At 45.6% G+C, this 11,998-nt stretch overlaps 1 protein-coding gene across 1 annotated transcript in view; it reads left to right on the top strand.

The window, feature by feature from the left end:
- The first annotated feature begins 7,320 nt into the window (after positions 1 to 7,320).
- The window catches only part of FBN2 (fibrillin 2), a 242,819-nt gene continuing 238,141 nt past the window's right edge, over positions 7,321 to 11,998 (top strand). The window contains exons 1-2 of the mRNA XM_077911529.1: positions 7,321 to 7,760; positions 8,548 to 8,630. Of these exons, the coding sequence (XP_077767655.1) occupies positions 7,477 to 7,760; positions 8,548 to 8,630 (367 nt within the window). The 5' untranslated portion in view covers positions 7,321 to 7,476. The remainder of the gene's footprint in view (positions 7,761 to 8,547; positions 8,631 to 11,998) is intronic.

Genomic DNA, 11,998 nt, shown 5'->3' with positions numbered 1-11,998 from the left:
TTTTTAAAAAATATTTATATTACAAGGTGGGGAGTAGCAATGGGTAAGGGAGAGAGAAAATCTTAAGTAGGCTCCAAACCCAGCATAGAGCCCAACTTGGGTTCAATTCCAGGACCCTGAGATCATGACCTGAGACAAAAATCAAGAATCTGATGCTTAAGTGACTGAGTTACTCAGGTGCGCCTACATTTTTTGTTATAGTCTCACAGGTCCCTGAAACTCTAGTTGTTGGTTTGTTTTTTTATTCTATTTTCTCTTTGCGTTTGTTGGGTAATTTCTGTTACTCTATTTTCAAATTTGTTGATTATTTCCTATGTCCTCTCCATTTTACTGATAACTCCATCCATTAAGCTGTTTAATTTCCATTATTGTATTTTTCACTTCTAAGATTTCTATTTAATTCTTCCTCAATATCTTCTACTTCTTTGCTGAGGCTATCTATTCTTTTTTTTTTTTTTTTTTTTTTTCATTTGTTTTGGGCATGCTTACAAACGTTCACTGAAACATTTTTATCATGGCTGCTTTACACCCATTGTCAGATAAGTCTAACACCTGTGTCATCTCAGGATTGGTGAAAATTAATTTTTCTTTTTTGTTTGAGATTTTCCTAGTTCTTGGTATGAACAGTTTTCATTTGAATCCTGGACATTTTGTTATCCTATGAAATTTTGGATCATATTAAATCATATTTTAACAGCCTCTTCTGATACTGCAGAGAAGGAAGAGGAAGAGTGGGGGTAGAGTCCAAGTTCTACCTCTATTGACACACTCAGGATTGAGGAGCATTTTGTGATTGCTAGTGAGGAGTGGGAGTACTAGCTTCCCACTACACCACTGCTGTGCCAGTCTGGCTGGGAGGAAGACCTGTGCTTCATTCCTGCTCTCCATGTGGCCTATGTGGACTCTCATGACACCATGGGGATGGGCAGTAATAAAAGTCCTGACTCCTCTGAAACCACTGGACATGCAGTTCATTACTGTTAGAGTGGAAGTCCAGACTCTTCATTGAACCACTGAGGAGTACCACAGAACGTGGCTCATTATCTGAACTTCTCTGACAGTACTGTGTGAGAAAGGGAGGAATATTTTCTTACAATCTGGTGAGGATAAAAGTTTAAACTCTCAATCTGGCATTTGTTGGTGGAGAGATGACAATTTTTTCTTCTATAATGTTTGGCTGGTTTAGGGCAGTTATTGTCTATAAGTTTTGTCTTGCTAATGTATCGTTTCCCTGACCTTTGTTTAGAAAGTGCAGGCTTGGAAAAAGAAAGAAAAGAAAGAAGAGAAGAGAAGAGAAGAGAAGAGAAGAGAAGAGAAGAGAAGAGAAGAGAAAAGAAAAAAGAAAAGAAAAGAAAAGAAAAGAAAAGAAAAGAAAAGAAAAGAAAAGAAAAGAAAAGAAAAGAAAAGAGCAGGCTTTTCTTCAAGACTTTTTTTCTTTTTTTTTGGTCTGTGCCAGTTGGCATTTCCAGGTTGCCAGCTTCTCCAGCGCCCAGTCCAGGATATATGAGGCAAAACAAAAACTCAAGAAACACACTTCCAATGTCACTCTTTAGGTCCGGTGGTCCAGCCAGTCTGCTGTCTTCCTTCACTACCAGTCTGCTGTCTTCCTTCACTATTTAGTCTCCTTTTCCTATATATAATATTCAGGATATTTGGCTAAGTATACTTAGCAAAAGGAATAGAGAAAAGTACATCTCCCCCATCTTTTCAGAACTCTGCCTTTATTTTTCCTATGGTATTTTATTCTATTTTACTTAAGATTTTTAAATTTATTTGCGAGAGACAGAGAGAGGGGAGAGAGAGAAGCAGGCTTCCTGCCAGGAACCTGATGTGGAACTCAATCCCTGGATTCTGGGATCACACCCTAAGCCAAAGGCAGATGTTCAACCACTGAGCCACCCAGGCATCCCTCCTATGGCATTTTAAATCAAACCCCGCATCATATTTCATCCATAAAGACTTTGATAAATATAGGAAAATAATCATATCATTGTCACACCATTCCCAAGTTGAAAATAAATCTTTAACATCTAATAATCAGCTTTCAAACCCCCATATTATCTCAAAAATGTCATTTTAGGCCTATGTTAAAATAAAAATCCCAGATAAGGTACAACGTTTGCACTTGGTTGTTGAACCAGAATAGTTCCGCTCTTTCCTCTACCCATGCCATTTATTTGGACAAAATTGGTCCTGTGATATTTCCCACATTCTAGATCTGGTTGATTGTATTCTTGCAGTATCATTTAACATGTTTACACTCTATAGTTCCTAAAAACTGGAAGTTAAATTTAAAATGATTACTACGTAATTCAGGTTACATTTTTGATAGATTTTTTAAAAAGATTTTATTTATTTGACAGAGAGAGAGAGCAAGAGAGACAGAGAGAGAACACACAAGCAGGGGGAGCAACAGTCACAGGGAGAGGGAAAAGCATGTTCCTCGCTGCACAGGGAGCCCAATGCAGGGCTCAATCCCAGGATCCTGGCAGATGCTTAACTGTCTGAGCCATCAGACACCCCCAGGTTACATTTTATGACAAAGATATTTTACAGGTGGTTCTTTGTGCCTCCTATTGTACCACTTGATAGACACACAATGTCTGGTTGTTCTGTTTTTTTTTTTCAGAACTTAACAATTAACCAGTAGGTTTGGGTAGTAACAGCTTAAATCTTTTATTTAAAAGGCCCCCCTTTATTGTTTGCCTGACATAGATATTCTCTATATCTCTATCAAGATAAATGGATATCTTGAACCAGATAATACTTTGTTATGGAGGACTGTTCTGTGCAGCATCTTTGATACCCTCAACCCTTGCCCCCCCCACACCATTTTGTTGTGAGAATAAAAATTGTCTTCAGATGTTGCCAAATGTCCACCGAGGAGAAAACACATTCCAGGGAGGAATGCCTGACTTAATGGTTCTGGCAGTTATTGATGACTGTTGCTCGGATCCATTATTTCGTTTCAATTTGTGAAGATGTGATTTTTCTATCATTCCTGTGTTTACAATTTTAATTTTTTTAAAGAAATACTTTCTTTCAGTCTATCCAGCAAAGGCAGAATACATGACTATTTTATTTATCCTTATTTTTAGAATAATAAGCTGTGCCTAACAACCTGTAAAGTGGCCAATTAATTTTTATTTTGGATATCATTTGGAACTCTGGAGTATTTATACATTTCATATATTTCAATCTTTTGTGGTCATTTTTCTTTTGGGTGATCAAGTTTTCCCATCCTCAGTCAGTGGGATCTTTTCATGTTAGCTTCAGTTTTCTTTTGACATGATCCACAAAGTGATAAATTCCTTGCTTTCAAGTATGACAAGATAGATAGTTCAGATTTAACATCTTACATATTTCATGCCCCAAACCTGAAGTCAGACTCTTAAAAAAAGGAGCCCTCATCCCTTTTACTGGTGTTTAGGAACCATAATCTGGGCACAAAGGGTGTCATCTATTGTTATTGGGTTGTCCCTACTTCCAGGTCTTTTCAATGTGCAGAACTAAGAAATGCTTATTTTTTGAAACAAAAAGATAAGTTCCAATTTCATGTTGGCATTTTATAATTCAATTTAAGCTTACAACGTTTTTATTTTTATTTTATATATCTCCATTCTCTTATGCTGAAATCATGATTTCTAATATTTTTCTCCCTCTTTCTCTCTTTCCCTCCCTCATAGTACCACCTTTGAATGCAATTTCAGGCTTCTTGAATTTGGCTCATTTTATCCTTAGACTATATCATACTAAAGATGTACATTTCAAATATTGTGTTAAAATAACACCTTAAATAATTATTCCCTCTGGTAATGACACCAGTGTGATAAATAGGTTTATTTGTTCTAGTTTGTTTTAATTTTTAGGTATTGCTCTTTCTTCTTTTTTTTTTAAGATTTTATTTATTTATTTTGGGAGATAGAGAGAGAGAGAGAGAGAGAGAGAGCACAAGCATGAGTGGGAAGAGGGCCAGTGAGAGAGAGAGAGAGAGAGAGAGAGAATACCAAGCAGACTCTGCGCTGAGAGTGGAGCCTGATTTGGCATGGCTCACCACCTGATCTCAGCAGCTGAGATCATGACCTGAATTGAAATCAAGTCAGATGCTTAACCAACTGAGTCACCAAGGTGTTCGTAGGTATCACTTGTTCTAAATTTAATTTTTTCTTTAATTATATAACATACACACATGGTTCCAAATTAGAACTATAAAACAGGGCATATTTATAAACATCTAGCCTTCATCATTGTTTCTTCTTCAAAATCTTCTTCCTTCCCTAAGATAACCGTTTTTATTAGATTTGGTTTACACTCCTATTTTAAAAAATGTGCCTACAGCTACATACCATCAAGTAGCATACAATATACAATACCCTATACTTCACATTATTTTTAAAATTTTGGTAAAATATGCATAAAAATGACCATTTTAACCATATTTCAGTGGCATTAAGTACATTCACAATGCTGTGCAACCTTTATCACAATTTTCAGGACTTTTTCCATCGTTCTGTGGAAATTTTGTACCCATTAAACAATAATTCCTCATTCCCTTCTCCCTATTCCTCACCTGCCCCCAATCATTGATAACCTTTATACTTTTTATCTTAATGGATTTGACTATTTCCATCTGTACTTTGGCTTCCCCCCCCCCCCACTGAATTGCGTATTCTAGAGATAATTCCATAGGAGGGTACAGAGATCTCCACTCAGTTTTTTTTTTCCACTCAGTTTTTATAGCTATATAGTATTTCATCGAATGGATTAAATAACATTCAAACAATTTCTTACCGATGAGACATTTGTGTTCCTAATATTTTGCTATTACAAATAGTGCTACAATGAACAGATCAATGCATTTATCATTTCATCTTTTTGCCTGCATCTTTTAAATAGATTTCTAAAAGCAGAATTGTTGAGTCAAAGGATACATGCATATGCAATTTTAGAGCACTTGGATTTATGTGACAGGAATGAACCCTGAAGCCACATAATTATTAACAAAAAGCCATTTAACAAGGTTTTAAAGAGTATGATTAAGACACCGTCTTCAGCTAGGAGATAGTACTTTAGTTCCTTTAGTTAAAATGGTTTTATTTGTTTGAAGCATAGTCATGACAAATACCTCTATTACTGTCTTTAAGTTTTTTGGATTTGTGCAAATTGGTGTCTCACATGAAAGTATGTGACTCCTACCTTTTTTCAGGCCTTATGAGAATACTGTAAGTCAGACTCTTTGTCTGACTACATTTGGAAAATAGAGAAGGGAGTTATGCCAAATCTCAGAGAATTTTGGCTGCCAAATAGCACATCTGGGTAATTCAGGGCGGGGGGGGGGAACATATACATGTACATATATATATATAAAATTTATTTATATCTTTAAAGTAAAGTTCCCTAGGCCTGAATAATCCAGACATTGCTCCCTTTTACTGTTTCCTAAACGGTGTTTGGATGGTTAGCCTTAGTTTTCAGGGATGTTTGTTTTTTTAATTACGCAGTGCCATGGGGTAAGAGAGGACTAGGGCTTTACAGAGACCTCCTGAAAGCAGGGCCACAAAGGAAGACCCCAGAGGCGGGTGAACGCAGAGGCAGTTAGTTCTAAGGGTTCAGAGGGCAGGTCGCCAGCTTGGACGCCCCAATCGCTAGAGCTTAATCATTAATGAGGTCTCCAAGCCAGGAACCAAGGATGTGCCCCAAGACCCATTTACCAGCTCTGCGTCCATCCCACCAGCCCCGCTGCCCCTCCCCGCCACACCCCCGCCACTTCAGGGGCTCTAAGTCCTCTCTGGCTGCAGAGCTCTGCCAGGGGTCACCCCGGAGCACCCCCTCCCCCCCCGCGCGGACTCCCCGGGGACCGCAGCGCGCCTGACTGCGGCCGAGGCCCCCCGCGGCCTCGTGGGCTCCCTCTCGGAGGTGGAGAGCGCGTTTCAATCTGGAAACGCCCAGCCCCTGTGCGGGTCCCACAGCCTGACGCCGATCCCGGGGAGTGGGGGGAGGTGGGGGCAGGAGGGCGATGGGCAGGGCCGGGCCTCCTCGGACGGAGGTTGCGGCCAAGTCCCGCGTGAGCCCCTATTCCTGCTTGGCTTCGAATGCCCCCACCCGGGGTCTGGGGCCGGTTCCTCACGGGGGTACTCGCCCTCCTCCTCGGCCCCGTGGCCTCTGCCCGGCCCGGGGGAGTTCAGCTGCGCGTCCAGCCGAGCCTAGCGCCTTTAGAGACCCTCGTCTCGTCTCGGGTCCGCGGCCCGGCGAGGGCGGGGGGGGGGGGGGGAGGGGGAGGGGGAGGGGCTGCTGCCTCCTTTCCCAAATCCGGTCCCTAACCGCCCCCTCCCCCGTCGTCTACCCGCTTTGTACAGTCAAAACAGAGCTAGCGGCCAATTGAGGGGGACGGGAAGCAAAGCCGACTAGCGCCTCGCCCCCTCCAGCCGGCCCCAGGCCCCCGGGCCCCCTCCTCCCTCCCACTCCTCTCCTCGCTCTAACCTGGCCCCCATCCCCCGCTCATTTCCTCTCGCACCCGGGCTCGCCAATCGCTCCTTCCAAGCCCCTCTTCCAGCCCGGCCTTCCTCTCAGGCGTGCCCCCCTTCTCCCCAATCTCGGTCCCCTCGCCTCCCGTCACCCTACCCCCTTCCTTCCTCTCCCCTCCCCCCGCCCCCAGCTCCCCTTGTTCCTCCCCACCCGCTCCGCCCACTCTGCGTCGGCCCCGGGTCGGGGCTGCGCTCCACGTGTGGACGGTTGCGCTCCAGCCCCCACTGACAGCCGCCGCCCGCCGGCCCGCCCCGCGCCCCGCCGGGCCTCAAAACCCCCGCGCCGCGCCGCGCCGCGCCCTCGCCTGCCGCATCTTCCCCGGCGTCCAGCCTCCTGCCCTCCGTCTGGCCGGCGGCTCGCCCTGGCCCCGCACACCTCCGCTCGGCTCCGCAGCCGCCGCCGGCGCGCCGCTGCCCCGCGGGACTCCGGGCGAGCGGCGAGGAGACCCCCTGCTTCTTCGGGGGGCCACTTTTGTTTGCTTGCCGGCTTCTTTCTGGTGACTCCTGCCGCTCCCCAGGATCCGTGCCCGGGGCGCACGGGAATCCGCCGAGGCGCGGCGTGCAGGCCCCTTTTTTTCTTTTGAGGTCCGCTTTCTTTGTAACTTTACGCCGCGGCTGCTCGGGTTGCTTTTGTAATTTCCCGCCCCCGCCCGCTGGCGGTCCCGGAGTCGCTCGGGGCCGTGGCCCGGGGGATGCAACGTGGACCGCGCGGGGCTGCCGGCCGCACCGCCGCCGCGCCTCGCCGCCCGCTGCGCTAGAGCTCGCGTCCCGCCGGCAGCCGGGGGCCGGCGCTCGGTCCGGGGCTCCGGCTGCAGCAGGGGGCCCCCGCCCCAGGCGGTCTCGGGCGCCGACCGAGGGCTCGTTAGACCCCGGCTCTTCTCAGGCCGCGCAGATTTCGGCTCCCCGCACTCGTCCTCCGCGGACTCTGGTCCGCGCGCTCTCGGCGCCCGCGATGGGGAGACGGCGGCGGCTGTGTCTCCAGCCCTACTTCGTGTGGCTGGGCTGCGTGGCGCTCTGGGCGCAGGGCACGGCCGGCCAGCCCCAGCCTCCGCCGCCCAAGCCGCCCCGGCCCCAGCCCCAGCCCCAGCCCCAGCCCCAGCCCCAGCCGCCGCCGCAACAGGTCCGGCCCGCCGCGGCGGGCTCCGAGGGCGGGTTCGCGGTGCCGGAGTACCGGGAGGAGGGCGCCGCGGCAGCCAGCCGCGTCCGGAGGCGAGGACAGCAGGACGTGCTTCGAGGGTAGGTGGGCAGGCGGCCCGGGGGGCCCCACGCGCGGCAGCTTCAGTCCCACCGCCCCTCGCCGAGTCTGGTCCTGGCGGCCGGAGCGGCGGCCCCCTCCCTCCACCAGACGCCCGAGGACTCCCGGGAGCGCCTCCCTCCTCCCCCGCGGCTCAGCCGGCGGAGAGCCCTCCCTCGGGGGTTGGGGGGAGGCCCCCGGGCGCGGCCGCGGTGCGGGGACAGGTTCCCAAAGCGGGGCGGAGGGCGGGCCCGAGTCCACGCCGCGCCGCGCCCGTGCAGCCCGCCCGCTCCCCGCCGTCGGGGGCGCAGCTCCCGAGCCTTTTGTTTGAGGACGAGAGCGGGGCTTGGGCTTCGCTCGGGCCGGCGGACCCCAGCGCGGCACCTTCCGACGCGCCTTCCTTGACGCGCCCGGGCCAGAGTAACGGTGGATCCGGGGGGGACGCATCTGGGGACCGAGGGCAAGGAGTTCTGAAACAGTGTTCCCTTTGTTCTCTGCATCCGGAGGCTAGACTAGTAGCAAATTATATGTTTCCATGTTTCTGTTCGCCCTTTAACAGGCAGTTAAGAGAGGGCCGACGAAAGGCAGGGTTTGGACGTTTCCCATCCTTCCCCATTCCGGCCCATTTGCTTTCTTGTCTGCGCCCCCAAGCCCCAAGAATTTTGAAGTGTGGTTTTGACTTGTGTGTTGCCCCGGAGTCTTCTCGCTCACGGTTTTTTGCTTGGGAAACCCGCTAATGTGTCACCATACCCTTCCCTACATGTGCGTGACCTCCCTCCTCCATCGCAGGCCCAACGTGTGCGGATCCAGGTTCCACTCCTACTGCTGCCCGGGATGGAAGACGCTTCCTGGAGGAAACCAGTGCATTGTCCGTGAGTGCTCCATGGGGATCCCAGCTTGGGCAGCGCGCTTGGCCCCGTGTCAGGGCCGAGCTCTTGGACCCATTCAGTCGGCGGGACGCACAGTTGCTTTCAGAATCCGGTGGCCACGAAGCAGTGATAATTAGGACGCGGCCCCGTTTGAGTGTTGGGGAAGAAGCAGCCGGTTTACATCAGTGTAGACTTTGCTTCTAGACTCTGTTGAAGGGCAATAATGATAAAGGTTTCAAAGATACTTGGAAGTTTTATCTTTCTGTGTCTATTAATACAAACTGAAGAGAGACTACAGCAATTCCCTAGATAACTCAAAACCACTTTTTCCTAAAGGAGTCCAGATAAGACCACAATGTGATTATGTAAATTATCTGGCTTTTGACTGCATGAGGTTTGGGCCTTTTGAAGATCAAGCTTTCTTAGGCCTTTGTACAAAACCACTTTATTATCTCTGGTTTCATCTCAACAGCCACATAACAGATATGAAAGGAACTCTCTCAGGGAGTTAGAGTTGACCCAGGTCAACAAAATTTTTATAAGAACTCTTCCCAAATGGCTTGACCTTTTTCTTTTTTTCTTTTAGGATATTTAGACTTAGAATTTACAGGCCCCACATCTCACGGCGTACAGTAGATTTCCAAAGTGTGAGGCTTAGAACTTAAAGAGTTCTGTATCTCTGACCTTAAAAGTCTTATTACATAGTTTCCAAATTGTGTACCTGGTTCTCCCACTTTCTAAGTGAAGAAGTCATTAGTTACCACCAGCCTCACACTGATGGACCGTGGGATGTCTTGTTTCACATGCTTGTGAATTTGTGATTTGAAGTGTGACTAGCCTTCTCCTGTATTTATCTAGCAGTCACATTTGTCTTGTTGGGAGGAGAGCCAGGTATCATAGACAGCACATTCATTTAGAGCCATCTTGACTTTAGATTGACCTTCATGTTCTCCAGGGAAAAGATAATTATGCAACTGTGAACAGAGAAAAAAGGCAAGCCATACTAGCCAAGGGATAATAAGGATGTAGTGGCATTTCTGACTCTATATTTATTGGTTTTGTGGGTTTGAGATAGACCTTTAGTGTTATTTCATGCAATTTTTTTTTTTTTTTTTTTTTTAAGAATGAAGTCTCGTGTGTTGCAAAGACTTCTTACAAAATTTTCTACCCGAAAAATCCCACAATCTCCAGTAGGGAGGCAAAAATGGGAAACAATGACTGTGTTCTTTAAAGTAATTCATTAAATATTTTAAGCAAATCCTCTGATTATAAGCCTTTACTTTAAAAAAGGATTTTGCATTCTTTTTTTCCCCCAAGACAGAAATCATCTATATGAGGCATATAGAGAGAGCGTATTTACTCTCTTAGGCCAGTAGGGCATTACTTTGCCTGCTATAAACTTAACATGGTTCCTAGAATCCTACATACAACAGCTAATGTCACTCACCACACACCTGCCATACTAGCTGGGATGACTTAGGCACTGTGGAAAGTCTGACTCACTGAATGTAATGAATGTGACTGCCATTATTGAGTTGGAGAGCAGCCGAGAAGAAGGGATCGGTTTATGGTACGTGTTGAAAATCTGTAAAGTCGGATTTTATTGGATCGGTGTGGAATGGGAATTCCAGAGAACAGAGCCCTTCCAGAATATTTGAAGTAGAAATATATGTGTGTGTGTGTGTGTGTGTGTGTGTGTGTGTATCCCTCTGAGTGTCTGCTTTAAATACTTTTAGTTTTTCAGTAACATTATGTTCTTATTTAGAAGAACAACTTTGGAAATCTCAGAGCAATAGTGAATATTGTAGCCTTCATTTCTACTACTTGAAATATTTGGGTACTTATGAAACACATTGGAAGTTACATGCATCATAAATTTCTAAAACACAAATTTTTACGTTTGTAGCTCCGAGAAACATGTATATCACTTATATAGATCAAGCATTTAGAGTTATCTATGATAATATTAGCATATTGAAAAAGTAATTCAAATACCCAAGAATATAAAGTAGTACATAAAATAGAAGAATGTAATGCCTTTATATTCTCTTGTATGGATTTCATGTAAATTTTTAATTTTAGCATTTTCCTTTAAATTTAGTAGTGCAGTTATTTGTGACATTTAAAATGATAACATATGCAGGTAATCACCAAATTGAAAGCATTGTAGTGTCAAAATCAAGAATTTTCATTCTAGAATTTCCTGGTGATAATAAGTTACTTATTATATTTTCTGAATTTCCACCATTTAGTGAAAGACAAAGCTCTGAGGCAACTTACAAGAAGAGTAGTAAAATATAAATAGACTATGAGGACCAAAGATTAATTTTTTCACACATTTATATATTCACATTCTTTCTGTATAGAAAGATACTTGAAATGATTTCCTTCTAGCATTTTAATCTGTTGGTTGTTGACCAGGCTCCATGAAGAGGTGAAAAATGTATTTCTCAAACTACTGGAAACCTAACGCATTTTGATTTGAGTCTCAGTGTTTGTTGTTAGTGGTCTTAGTTGTAGTTTGCAAAGGTCATTGAATCACTTCAGAACTTCCATATATTTGTTTCCAAAAAATTGGAATTGACTTTCTCGCTTTTCATTTGTTGTTGTTGTTGTTGTTGTTGTTGTTTAAGTCTTACTAGAACCTGATGCCATGGGAACCTTACTGATTTATTTGTGAAATTTTGTTATGAAGTGCATTTTGATTAATGGAATAGGAAGGGGTTGGCCTGAAATCATAGCCTTTGAACCTAAAAAGACATCAGAACAACACTCCACTATAATCCCTTTATTTTATTTTACCAAGAAGAAAACAAAACCCAGAGAAGCTGTATGGTCTTATTCTAAGTTTACAGTGTGCCCACAGCATAGCAAAACTCAACATTAGACCTCTTTTATCCTATATACCCTTTACTGTGCTGCACACCTTCTCCCAGCATCGGAGAGACCCTAACATCCATGTGTTCTTTCCCTCTCCTTTTGCTATTTCTGGGTCTCATGGTTTTCCTGATGTGATGGTGGGAGGGACAAGTAGTTAGGTGATGTATATCACAGGTTGAAATGAGTGAGGAGAAAAGGCCCGCACACTTTTGCTTTTCACTGCCTCACAGATATAGAGCACAACACCTGCGGTCATGATGAGGATCTGTTGTCTGGGGTTGTCCAGTCTGCAGCCATGAGACCTTCTTTGGGTATAGGACCTAGGAGGGGCAGTTTGTAGATCACCTAATCTTAGACTAAATGTCAGCCTACTGGGAATGAGGGGGCTTCGAAATAAAACATTATGTTAGTGGACGTGTCATTTGAAAATTATTGGTGATCTGAAACTGTAGCACATTTTAAAAATTAGTAGTCAGCTCTGAGGCAGGAAC

The sequence above is a fragment of the Canis aureus genome, chromosome 10, assembly GCF_053574225.1.
Source record: "Canis aureus isolate CA01 chromosome 10, VMU_Caureus_v.1.0, whole genome shotgun sequence".
Taxonomy (NCBI): Eukaryota; Metazoa; Chordata; class Mammalia; order Carnivora; family Canidae; genus Canis; species Canis aureus.
This window is presented reverse-complemented; position numbering and strand designations above follow the sequence as displayed.